Consider the following 13,097-nt stretch of genomic DNA (forward strand, 5'->3'; position numbering starts at 1 on the left):
AAATGTGGTGGGTAACTGGTCTAGTGCACCAAACTCAAGTTCTGGTGTTGTCAGAGTTTTGGGTTCAGGGCTCATTTTTATAAAGCCTGAAAGCACAAAAATCCTGCTAAGCACAGAAAAATCTTTCTTAGCAGAAACAGGTTAGCAGCAAACATTTCATACAGTTTGCTACCAGAGCCCCACTCCTTTCTTGCTCAGCAGAGAAATTTGGAATGAATGTAGGAACCTAACCAGCAATAATACTGTTTTCCTTCCAGTTTGCTACCAGTGCCCCACTCATTTCTTGCTTTTCAAAGAAATTTTGGAATGAATGAAGGAAGCTAACCAGCAATAATACTGTTTCCCTCCAGTTTGCTACCAGAGCCCCACTCATTTATTGCTTAGCAAAGAAATTTGGGAATGAATGAAGGAAGCTAACCAGCATACATAAATGCCTAAATAGTTTAGCTATTCCTATTGGTGGAGAGCGCGTCACGTGGGTGTGTATAAACCTTTGTTTATGACCAGTAAAAAGTGTTGAAACTGTGTTGAAGCTTGCACCTGTTCTTATAAGACAGTTTCTTCATTCCTATTGGTCGAGAGCAACGGCTGAAACAGTTGTGCCACATCACGCGATACGCGCGACGCGCACAGCATTCCCTTATAAGGAGTTTACCCGAGGGCGGCCGAGGGCTTTACCATTTCATAGCTGGAGGGGTGTTGTGTTGAAAGAAATCATGAACAATTATAGTTTTTTCATTTATTTTACTTTTTGACCAAAAAGTGTTGATGTTTTTGACCGAAAAGGTATTTATGAATGGGAATCAAAGTGTGTTGAATCGGTTTTCAACTAGTGGTTTAAACCCGCTGAGGCCTGGTTCTTGATAATTACCTCGACTTCGTCTCGGTAAAATTATCAAGAACCAGGCCTCGTTGGGATTAAACCACTAGTTGAAAACCTCTTCACCACACATTGATTCCCTTAATATTACTGTTTCCCTCCAGTTTGCTACCAGTGCCCCACTCATTTCTTGCTCGGCAAAGAAATTTTGGAATGAATGAAGGAAGCTAACCAGCAATAATACTATTTCCCTCCAGTTTTCTTTGTCACTACTTACAATGGACTCTACTATGCACAACCCGCAGCACACATTTCTGTCCGATCCTGTTCGCCATTTTCTGTCAAATCGTGCACAAAAGGATGGTACACGTGTTTATGCACCTCCGAACAAGGACTGTCTACCATTTCTGCCTTTTTGGGGAAGTCCAGTTTTTTGTTTCGCTCGGCCCCAGCGGCCAGTCTATCCAGGACCGCTGGGATGGGCTAATCGCTTGCACATATTCTTGTTCAGTAAGTACGTCATGTGTACAGTGCATAGAAATATGGTGCAGTGTGAGTGTGATGCATGATGGGACTGCGCATTATCAAACCAATGACAGTGCATGATACGTTTGCCCATCCCAGCACCTTGGGTTAAAGCAAGGCGCTGGGGACGAGCGAAGTTTTTTGTGTGTACGTTTTTACACACAAAATGACGAACAGCAGACGTGTGTGTATGTATGTATGTACGTATGTATGTATGTACGCTGCATAATGTGCATAGGTCTATACAAACAAAAGGAAAAGGAAACCATCGTGGATGACCTTTGACATGTCCATATACCTCAACAATTACATAACCTTATGGCTACCTCATTGGCTACTTCTCTTAATCACGGAACCCCTGAGCAATAACTTCCCCCAACTTAATTATCTTGTTAAGTCAATCAAGTGACAAATTGTGGCTTCCTCTCTTCTCAGAATAGAAGTACTGCTCTGATTAGAACCACACTAATGAAGTTTAGATGATTCTCCATTACTACACGCCTCCTTGCACTGTCAGATGAAAACCGGGCATCTTTGTTATCTGAGAAGTTATTTCAATCATAACGAATGGAAATTTCAATCCAAACGGTTGGAAGTTTCAATCCAAATGGTCAGAAACTTCAATCCAAACGGTTGGAATTTGAAATGGTGGATAATATTGAAGGGTCATACAGTACACATGTACATTATGATACATGTAGGACTGTTTAATAATGAAAAAGACCTGAAAGATGTGTTCTATGGAATGGAATGTTCATCTTATATGCATGCACATTTTGCTGTAGGCTTTCAGGCTTGTTAAATACATGTTCTTTGACCATAGAGTTCTCTATAGAAGAACTAGAGGGCGCACTGGCCTGTATACGCGGCCCGGCATGCGCGCAGGCGGCCATTTTCTAAGTTGACAAAACAGCACAGCACAGCGTGTGTTTGTGCGGCCATTTTGTAAGTTGGCAAAACAGCATCGCATAGCGTTCAATAAACACAAACTCCAACGTGTACTTCATTCTCAACGCGTGTGCAGAATGGCACACGTGTCTCCTTGCGGTCCCGTCGCGTTTGTGCAAGCAGCATCACCAGTGCACCCTCTAGTTCTTATATATAACTCTATGACTTTGACAGAACATTTAAGTGCCTTGAATTAACCCACAGAAGGTGCACTATATTTTTTGCTGTGGCGCCCTTTGCATATTTCAAAAATTCTAGTACAAATAACATGTTTCTCAACCATACTAAAAACAAATTGCATGCCCCTTCAAGTTCAAGGATGGGCCTTGCCTGGTTTAGTGACGAATTAGCTTTTAAACTGTTCAAACTGTTCAAACAGCAACGCAAACAGAATGATTAATCTTACAGTGTGTCACTCCAGCTAGTGTCTGGTAGAACGTTGGGGTATCACTCTCATCGGATAATCGCAGACCGGGCTTGTTAGAGTCTTGAAGTAACCATGCCGACAGCTTCATCACGTGACTGTGCTTGAGGAGCCAGGAGCAGAACTGCTCGTACGAAACTCGATCATCCTTTTCGAAAAAAGATAAGAAGGCGGTGGGAGGGAGGGATTAGCTTTTGGTGTGCCAAGTTATTATTGTTCGTATACTATAATCCTGAAGCAATTTCGGTTGGGGATTTTTTCTCAATCCATCGGAATTTATAACTTTTTCCAAAATCTACCTAGGAACATTTTATAAAGCCTCTAAGCACAAAAATTTGCTAAGCACAGAAAATTATTGCATAACACAGACAGTTACCGACCAAAATCACATTTAGTTTATACTGTGTGACTGGTGCCCAGCTTAATTTTTGCTAAGCAAAGAATTCTGTCAAGCAGTTTTTTCTGCTCAACAGCTTTATGAATGTCACAGGCAAATTGTCCCACAATCTTTAATTTTTTAAAGAGTTGCACTTTTGCTTTTTGGGGTATTATAACCATGTTTATGTACGAAATGTGAAAAATATTGTTCTACAAATATAGACTTTTTGCTTCTGAAACTTAAATGGCTCTTTTATTCATCAAACCATGTTTGCTTTAATTTCAGAGTACTGAACATGCACATTTGTTTTCTTTTATTATTCTTAAAATGAAAAGAAATGAAAAAAACAAATACAACAATCATGAAATAAAAAAAAACATTGCCCTTAGCAATGGTCCGTAGTTTCCTACCATTTCTGAGCCAATTGAAATATTGACTGCCTACACCTTGTGGCAATAATGATTTTAAAAAAAGTGCCGCACAATTTCATCATAACGGTCATTGACCGATGAAAAAAAAGGGAGGGGAGGGGTAATAACTTGATTGGCACGTTAAATATAGATGAAAAATACATCTCGATCACCTCTGATTATGCTTTAAAATATTTATTACATGTACATGAAGTTCATGTAAGCTGAAATTATCAGTGAGGTGGCCTGGGCCAAATTTCATAGAGCTGCTCAGCACAAAAATTTGCTTAGCGTGAACTTTTTCGCTTCATATAAAACAGGATTACCAACCAAATTTCCACGTGATTTTCAGGATCAGCAAACAACACCTGAATACCAGTAACAAGCAATTTGCAACAAATGGAAATTTGGTTGGTAATCCTGTTTTTATCAAGGAAGAAATTTCATGCTAAGCAAATTTTCGAGCTAAGCAGCTCTATGAAATAGATCCTTGGTCTTGGCCTTGGTGCCCTTCTAAGTTTTCCCATTGGCTTTAAGATTTTTCCAATGAAAGTGCCTTTTTTGTAAAATGAAAGTGGCCTTGCCCTTTAAAAGATGAAAATCCAGGCCTGAAGGAGAAAAAAAAGAAGAAGAGGGGAACACCGTAATTTTGTTTTTTCACCTCTCGGAAGAGTTGAGCAACCTCTTGGGGTGGCGTGTTGCCGTCACATGTTGAGATGAATTGCTCCACATCCTCCTGGCTAATGTACATGCCATTCTCCTGACACGCACACAATGCAAAGATAACTGCAATAGAGACAACAAGAGCAAAATAAAGGGTCAGTGTTTAGAGGTACATGTACAAAAATGTACACACAGTCGAGTTTGACCATTACTTTATAGATGACACTAATTGTGCTTTCTGTTGTTCCTGTATTGAAGCAATCCCTATTGGTTTTGTACACAAATGACTAGTGAGGACCCATGAAAACAAAGAACCGACTAGTGAGGACCTATTGTCCCTATTAAAAAATATTCTCGGAGGGTAGGCCATACTGATACCTTGAGGAAACATAGAGGGAAGGTACATAATGAAGTTTAGTAATCACTCTTAAAATGAATTAGAATCAAAGTTATAAAACTTGATTGCAAAATTGGGAGACGATACTATTATCAAACTTTAACTACGAGCAGTAGCTGACATGCCCCGACATGCATCACAATAATTAATTGGAAATTTACCCCACCACCTGATAAAATATTTCTTGATTCTGGCTAATTAATAATGAGGGCAGCAATAATTTCCTGTAGTGCTCAGTTTTGCACAGACACAGATAAACAGTAAATACTTAATTATTTAAAAACGCATCTGTTCTCTTCTCGCCCATTAACCACTTTTTCCTAGCTTTCTTTATTCCAGCGCATTGTATCTACTGTAAAATGCGCTACCTGTAATATACATGAAGGCCCTAAATCTTACTTATTATTATTATTTAATATTAACTTGAGCTACAATATACATGTACATGTAATATAAGCTAAACATATGGAATTGATGAATACTGTCCATACAAGTACACAACAACCAGTAGGCCTTCACAGCGACACTGGGTTGTGTCATCTACATAGTTGACTCATACCTTTCTACGAACCACAGACACACACAAACCATAGGGTCTAGAAGTAGGTCCTAGCTTTATGCACAAACCATGGTCACACACAACAGACAGTCAAAACTCATCCTCGTCACCACACTGAATGATGTGACTAACTGTCATGACTCATGACTGCATCAGTCCATCCATCAAGGATACAACCTCCATCTCAGCACTGACAAAGATCATAATCCCCCCAACATTTGACACACCTTACTGCTGGGGGTCTGTCAATACACCCTTATAACCCTCATCCCCTGTCACTCCCTGAAACTCAAAAACGCTTGACATGTAACCCAGCTTGTCTTTCAACAAGCAGGCCTGATACTTCATGGAGGCAACAAATGCGATTGCCTCCATGCCCCGGGTCATTGCCTTGGTGGTTGGTGCCCTTTGAAATGCGACAGTAGAAATTTACAATTTCCTCATACATACATGTAGGGTGCCCTTTACCATGTTACCAAGGAGAAAATGCCTTGGTGCCCTTGCCCTTTCAAAAACAAAGCATACAGGCCTGTCTCTCCCTCAAACTACACTCAAACTGATCATGTTCTAATTCACCAGCCAGCCTTTCAACAAGTCAGGCCTGGAATTACATGTACATGGAGACCACGGAGGGATCATGATAGCCTCAGTTGCCCCTGGTCTTGGCCTTGGTGCCCTTTCAACATAGACTTTAACAATAATTTACAATGAAAGTGCTCGCTGCAAATTTAAAATGGCCTTGCCCTCTCAAAGATGAAATGTCAGGCCTGAAAAGTACCACAGCATTTCAACTTTTCAACTGGTCCACAGCCCAAAAAAAAGAAGCAACTTAGCATTATTTGTTTGGTGATTTCTTAGGTGGGAAGTAAAAAAGATACAAACTGATGAACATGTGGTGGTTAAGTTTAATCCAACATGTGTGCAAGTAGATTGAAGCATAATCGTAATGTACTTAATGCTTTTTAAAGCCATTGGACCCTTTCGGTAAACAGTATTGTCCAAGGCCCACACTTTGTGTACCACAACTGCTATATCAAATAACAAACCTGTGAAAATTTAGGCTCAATCGGTCATTGGTGTCGGGAGAAAACAACGCGCGTTTCGCCGTGTCATGACATGTGTTTAAAATAAATCCGTATTTCTCGTTATTTCTCGTTAACGAGAATTTATATTGTTTTGCTGTTTTCTCAAAAAGTAAAGCATTTAATGGAATAATATTTCAAGAGAAGTCTTTCACCATTGCCTTCTGTAAACCCTGTAAGTTATTTGTAAATCTGTGAACTTTTATTATTTTTTCTGAACCGAAAGGGTCCAATGGCTTTAATGCATCATACCCGTACATTTGGTTGGGTCCCCCGCCACCCCCGCCCACTTTCTTTTACATATGGATTGCAATTTTATATTTTATACATACATGTACATTAAACTTGTATGTTGGGATACACCAAGTTAGAATACTGGTCTTTAACAATAATTGGTCTTTAACAATTTTTGTGTCCACAAATCCCCCCTCATGTCTATTGCAGTTTTCCCAATTCCTGTTTGTCTGTTTAACTCTAGTAATATTTTTAATATTATTGTTTTATCTTGTAAACTTGTAAACGGGTCCCCCGCCACCCCCGCCCACTTTCTTTTACATATGGATTGCAATTTTATATTTTATACATACATGTACATTAAACTTGTATGTTGGGATACACCAAGTTAGAATACTGGTCTTTAACAATAATTGGTCTTTAACAATTTTTGTGTCCACAAATCCCCCCTCATGTCTATTGCTGTTTTCCCAATTCCTGTTTGTCTGTTTAACTCTAGTAATATTTTTAATATTATTGTTTTATCTTGTAAACTTGTACATATATTTTTGATGTAATTTTATTGTTAACCAAATGCCATTAGTCTATGACTTTTTATTTGGTCTTGTATTTTTATATGAAAATAAACCAATATTGAATTGAATTGAATTGAAAAAAAAACGTGTCCAGTGCCTTAAATATTATTGATGTAATGTGTCTTTCAATGTAAGTTAATCTTGTACAAATCTCGTACAAGCCTAGTGGCTGTGAGAGTGTTTTTACTGTAATAAACAATTTAAAATCAATCCAAGTTTAGCATTAATAAACAGCTCAAGTACAGATTAAATTTATCCAATCCCAACCCGCGGCACTCAAACTTACACACGTTGACAAATAATCAAGCATCCCTGACAAGCATGATTTGTTTCTATGACAACATAATACATGTATATCCACAAATGTCCAATGTAATGTACTTTGTAAACAGCGTGAAATACAGTGTGCTATGTAGGATCTCTGGGGTTGAATTTGTCGTGCCTGGGGCAAAATAAAAAAATCTGACAGCAGAACAGGAAATTTCAGATTGTTTGTTTGGCTGACGACACAATGCGCCTGACTACATATTGCAGTACCTAGGATCCAGAAGTTCACTACAAACGTGTGTAGCTTTCCCCGACATTTCATTTAACGACATAAATGAAGAAAAAAAAAGTAAAAGCAGGAGCGTACTGGATTAATTTTGAATTAATTAAATGGTATAAAATAAGTGAAAAGTGTATCTCTGGACAGAGCACACTGACAATTGACAGCAAACCATTTCCAATTTAAAATACAGCTCTGCTTTTATGCAAAATAAATGCTGAACAATTTTGTTGCTCATACCAAAGGTGTCCAGTGCCTTTAATTTTGTTTTACGCATAGTACAATATCAGGCGCCTTGATTGATGTTCCGGAAGAGTGCAATACACAAATGTTTACTATGATAAAATGTGTGTTTGTATTCCAATTATACTTAAATTTTAAAGACACTGGACCCTATTGGTAATTGTCCAAGACTAGTCTTCACAGTTGGTGTATCTCAACACTATGCATAAAATAACAAACCTGTGAAAATTTAAGTTCAATCGGTCGTCGAAGTTGCGAGATGTTAATGAAAGAATAAAAAACACCCTTGTCGCACCATGGTCACATGAAGTTGTGTGCTTTCAGACTTGATTTCAAGACCTCAAATTCAAAATCTGAGGTCTCAAAATCAAATTCGTGGAAAATTACTTCTTTCTCAAAAACTACATTACTTCAGAGGGAGCTTTTTCTCACAATGTTTTATACCATCAACCTCTCCCCATTACTCGTTACCAAGTAAGGTTTTATGCTAATAATTATTTTGAGTGATTACCAATAGTGTTCACTGCCTTTAACAATCATCCACATTTTTAGTTCAGAATATTCTAAATTGAAGTTGCGGCAATAACTAAGACATTATGTAATTAGTAAAGCAATCAGTAACATTTTTAGCTGAGAACATTCTTTATTGACGCTGGGTCAATATTTAAGAGTCCCTGCCTGTAAGAGTGTACCAAGTGGTGATTCATGGGTTCTCAGATCTTCTTCTAAAAAATTAGAGTGATACATCATCATACCAAATGAATAAATCCAAAATTTTAGTTTGCTGACGCTTTCGGTTTTGGAGTTACCAGTTATCAAAGTTTCGGCCTAAAAGCCCTCGAGAAACGAATAGTACATTCCCTGTAAACACAAAAATGTGCGCCAAGGTCATCCCAACAAAAGTAAAACATTTTTTGAAACCTCCAGTTGGGCTCATAACAAAAGTAAAAAAAATAAAGTAAAAGTAAAGTAAAAGTAAAAAAGATACTTACAGTGATGAAGAAAGTGAATGTTGTGCCAATTTAGGCCAAAATGTGTGGAATGACAATACTTTAGAAAATTTTCAAAAAATCTTTTGACATGCAAGTTGCAGAGATCCCAAGATTCTTTTTTCATTTGTCATTAGATGAAAACTGTTCCAATACCCAGTTGCCATAAAAACAATTTTTTGTTGTTGGCGCGCGAAGTTACGGAGGTGCGAAAACGCAATATATTGGTAAAATTTGAACTTTGACCTCTATTATCTCTCTGCGCCAACGAGATCCCACTCACTTTGCACTTAAATTTGTTTTAGGGATGCAAGCTCTTTCATTTGAACTTGTTCAATTCATGGGATCCTATAGGCGGGTTGAGTTATGAGGCGTTGAAAATGGCACGAGGGCACTGTTTGTCAAAGGTTCAGGTGCGTGTAACATGACGCGCCAACGAGATCCCAAACTTTTTTTTTTACTTTTGTTGTAAGCCCAACTGGAGGTTTCAAAAAATGTTTTACTTTTTCTGGGATGACCTTGGCGCACGTTTTTGTGTTTACAGGGAATGTACTATTCGTTTCTTGAGGGCTTTTTGGCCCAAACTTTGATAACTGATAACTCCAAAACCGAAAGCGTCAGCAAACTAAAATTTTGGATTTATTCGTTTGGTATGATGGTGTATCACTTTAATTTTTTGGAAGAAGATCTGCGAACCCATGAATCACACCCCCCCCCCCTAATTTGGTACATTCTTACAGGCAGGGACTCTTAAGCCTTTCTACTAAGCAATCATCTACGCTCTCATTTCAAAATTTTCTAAATTGATGGTGCGGTAACATTTACAATAAGCTGTTCTCATTCCAGAATATTTTAATTGACGTTATGTCAATATTTAAGCCAATGCCAATCTATAATTGGTAAACAATCATCAACATTTTTAGTACAGAATATTCTATTTTGACATTGTGGCAATATTTAAGCCATTGTTGTTAGTAAACAATCGATCAACATTCTCATTCCAGAATATTCTAAATTGACGTTGTGGCAATATTTCAGCTAAATTGCCAACATTCAGATTTCAAAATATTGACGTTGCGACAATGTACATGTAAGCCATTCTAGTTACCCCATAAACAATTCTCAACACTGTCAGTCCAGAGGATTCTAAATTGACATTGCAGCAATATTTGAACCAATCTTGTTACAAGCAACGTTCTCATTTCAGAATGTTATAAATTGATGTCGCGGAAAAATGCAAGTCATTCTAGATATTAACGATCATCAATTATCTCATTTTAAAATATTCTAAAATGCAGCAATATTTGAGAGAGAGTGAGGCTTCTCCAATTCAAATTTCGGGGCAAAAACAGTCTTTACATAACCACATTACCTGGAATTGAATGTTTCTCATGCGCTATACTATCGAAAGCTGCTGTAGGCTTCCAACCAAAATTGTTTATTGCCATTACTTTTAAGAGTGATGACATTACGTATCCCTTTTATCTATCTATCCATCTTTTTATCTAGCTTCCCTGTAACCACATTTCAAAAATGCACAGGAAGCCAGTGCAGCAATAGTAACAAGTCAAACTTGTGACAAACTGTCAACCCCTTGATTCTGATTTCGTGTAGTGTGCACACCATGTTTTATGCAGCCCTTTGGGTGTGATTTTAAAACTACTACGAAAAAAGGACAAAATAATCGGGAGAATAATGGATGGGATGCCTGGGTCCCTCTTTGGTCACCTCAAGAGTGTCACATTACAGAGAATTTACAAACTCTCTACAACATCAACACTGCCAATAAAAACAACCTGGAGGCGTGGATACAAAAACAATACATGTATGGAGGGGGGGGGGGTAACACTTTGACAGACTGTTGCATTTATTCTTTGACCCACAACTTCATTGTACATTGCTTAAAGCCATTATACACTTTCGGTACAGAAAAAGAAAACAAAAGTTCACAGATTTACAAATAATTTAAAGGGTTTACAGAAGGTAATGGTGAAAGACTTCTCTTGAAATATTAGTCCATGAAATGCTTTACCTTTTGAGAAAACAGTAAAACAATATAAATTCTCGTTAGCGAGAATTACGGATTTATTTTAAACACATGTCATGACACGGCGAAACGCGCGGAAACAAGAGTGGGTTTTCCCGTTATTTTCTCCAGACTCCGATGACCGATTGAGCCTACATGTAGATTTTCACAGGTTTATTTTATATGTTGTGACACACGAGGTGGACAATACTTGGACAATACTGTTTACCAAAAGTGTAGGCCTATAATGGATTTAAAGGTCTTCTCACTTGGTGTATCTCAACATACAACAAACCTGTGAAAATTTGAACGCAATTGGTCGTCAAAGTTGCGAGAGTACAATAATGGAAGAAAATACACCCTTGTCGCACAAATTGTGTGCTTTCAGATGCTTGATGTCAAGACCTCAGCTGAGGTCTCAAAAGCAATCAAACATTTTAGTGAGAAATTACTTCTTTCTCAAAAACTACGTTACTTCAGAGGGAGCCATTTCTCACAATGATCCACAGCTCTCCATTGCTTGTTACCAAGTAAGTTTGTATGCAACTGTTTTGAGCAATACCAATAGTGTCCAATGCTTTTAAAGGCAGTGGACACTATTGGTAATCACTCAAAATAATTATTAACATAAAACCTTTCTTGGTGACCAGTAATGGGGAGAGGTTGATGGTATAAAACATTGTGAGAAACTGCTCCCTCTGATGTGCCATAGTTTTCAAGAGAGAAGTAACTTTCCACGAATTTGATTTCGAGACCTCAAGTTTAGAACTTGAGGTCTCGAAATCAACCATCTAAACGCACACAACTTCGTGTGACAAGGGTATTTTTCCTTTCATTATTATCTCGCAAGTTCGATGACAGAGTGAGCTCAAATTTTCACAGGTTAGTTATTTTATGCATATGTTGAGATAGATAGTGAGAAGACTGGTCTTTGACAATTACCAATAGTGTCCAATGCTTTTAAAGTGGGTGAAACCAGTTCCAACAATGGAGGATGCAGAGGGTGGATATTATTACTACAAATATATTTCACTGCATTTGATCATCAACCCACTCACATGTAAATGGTGCGCTTGAGACCTTTGAAAGAGAATGTGTTCCTTTGGTTTTTTGTGAAAAAATTATTGGGTTTTTTTGGGTCAAATTTATTTAAGCGATGTCTCATGCTATGTTTAAGTTTTCTTCCCAATGAGTTAACTCGGTAAACTTCCACAAGGGGATATACGTACACTGCCAAGGTGGGGCCAATTTCATAGAGCTGCTTAAGCAAAAAATTTGCATAAGCATGAAATTAGCTTGCTTATTTTACACATATTACTGCCCAAAATGTCATGCCATATACATTGCTTGTATTGAGCTACACTGTATTGTTTACTTAGCATAAAATTTGAGTGGAGTCTTGGCCGGTAATATGATTTTACTAAGCAAGGATTTTTTTGCTTAAGCAAAATTTTGTGCTTAAGCAGCTCTATGAAATTGGGCCCTGGCAACAGCCAATCTCTTTCATACTAACATTGGTTTTTTATGTCTACATGTATTCTATGATTATGAATTGCACAAATCAAGAAATTGTAATTCAGGGTCTGGTAAGTTGACAATACTCATTCGAGTCATTACGAAATCAACAGTTAGCTTGTAGGATTCTAACCGACAACCTTGTGATTGCAGGTGCAAGTCCTGCAGTCTAACCTCTCTTGTACAGCCTTGGTTCTCATAACTCTGAGACAATGCTTAATACTGCAGGCCTGTACGCTTCATTTTTGACAGGGCAAGGGCACCAAGGCGTTTTTCTCCTTGGTAAAGGGCACTCAATGAGGAAGTTGTAAATATCTACTGGAGCATTTCAAGGGAACCAGAAGGCATGGAGGCAATTGCCTTCTTTGCCTCTGTGAAGTACCAGACCTGTAGTGTATCCGAATCATAATGTATTACAAGTACATAAAAAACACACTCGGTATTTTTGCAGTACGCAACCAAACTAAAGGAACACGTAGTACCCAAACAGTCTGCCGATGCGCAGAATTTGTCGCATAGTGTCCCCAGGGGGTATCTTCCATTCCAGACTCATTGATCGGACTTCCAGGAATTTCTAATGAGACTTTAATTGCTGCATCGATTAATATCGCAAACGCGGAGACGGGTTATCTGTGGTGGTATGTACATAATCACATCCTTTACATTATTCTGTATACATTTTATTACTCTCGTTTCTGGCGATACATTATTAAAGGCACTGGACATATTTTTTAATTGTCAAAGACCAGTATTCTCACTTG

At 38.1% G+C, this 13,097-nt stretch overlaps 1 protein-coding gene across 2 annotated transcripts in view; it reads right to left on the reverse strand.

Moving 5' to 3' along the window:
• LOC117289943 (ubiquitin carboxyl-terminal hydrolase 32-like) overlaps positions 1 to 13,097 on the reverse strand; it is a 75,474-nt gene that overhangs the window by 34,227 nt on the left and 28,150 nt on the right. For both annotated transcript variants that reach the window (XM_033771149.1, XM_033771148.1), the window contains exons 4-5: positions 4,168 to 4,292; positions 2,700 to 2,865 (exon numbers count right to left, since the gene is read on the reverse strand). In XM_033771149.1, coding sequence (XP_033627040.1) covers positions 2,700 to 2,865; positions 4,168 to 4,292 — 291 coding nt within the window. The remainder of the gene's footprint in view (positions 1 to 2,699; positions 2,866 to 4,167; positions 4,293 to 13,097) is intronic.

Source organism: Asterias rubens, chromosome 5, assembly GCF_902459465.1.
Source record: "Asterias rubens chromosome 5, eAstRub1.3, whole genome shotgun sequence".
Taxonomy (NCBI): domain Eukaryota; kingdom Metazoa; phylum Echinodermata; class Asteroidea; order Forcipulatida; family Asteriidae; genus Asterias; species Asterias rubens.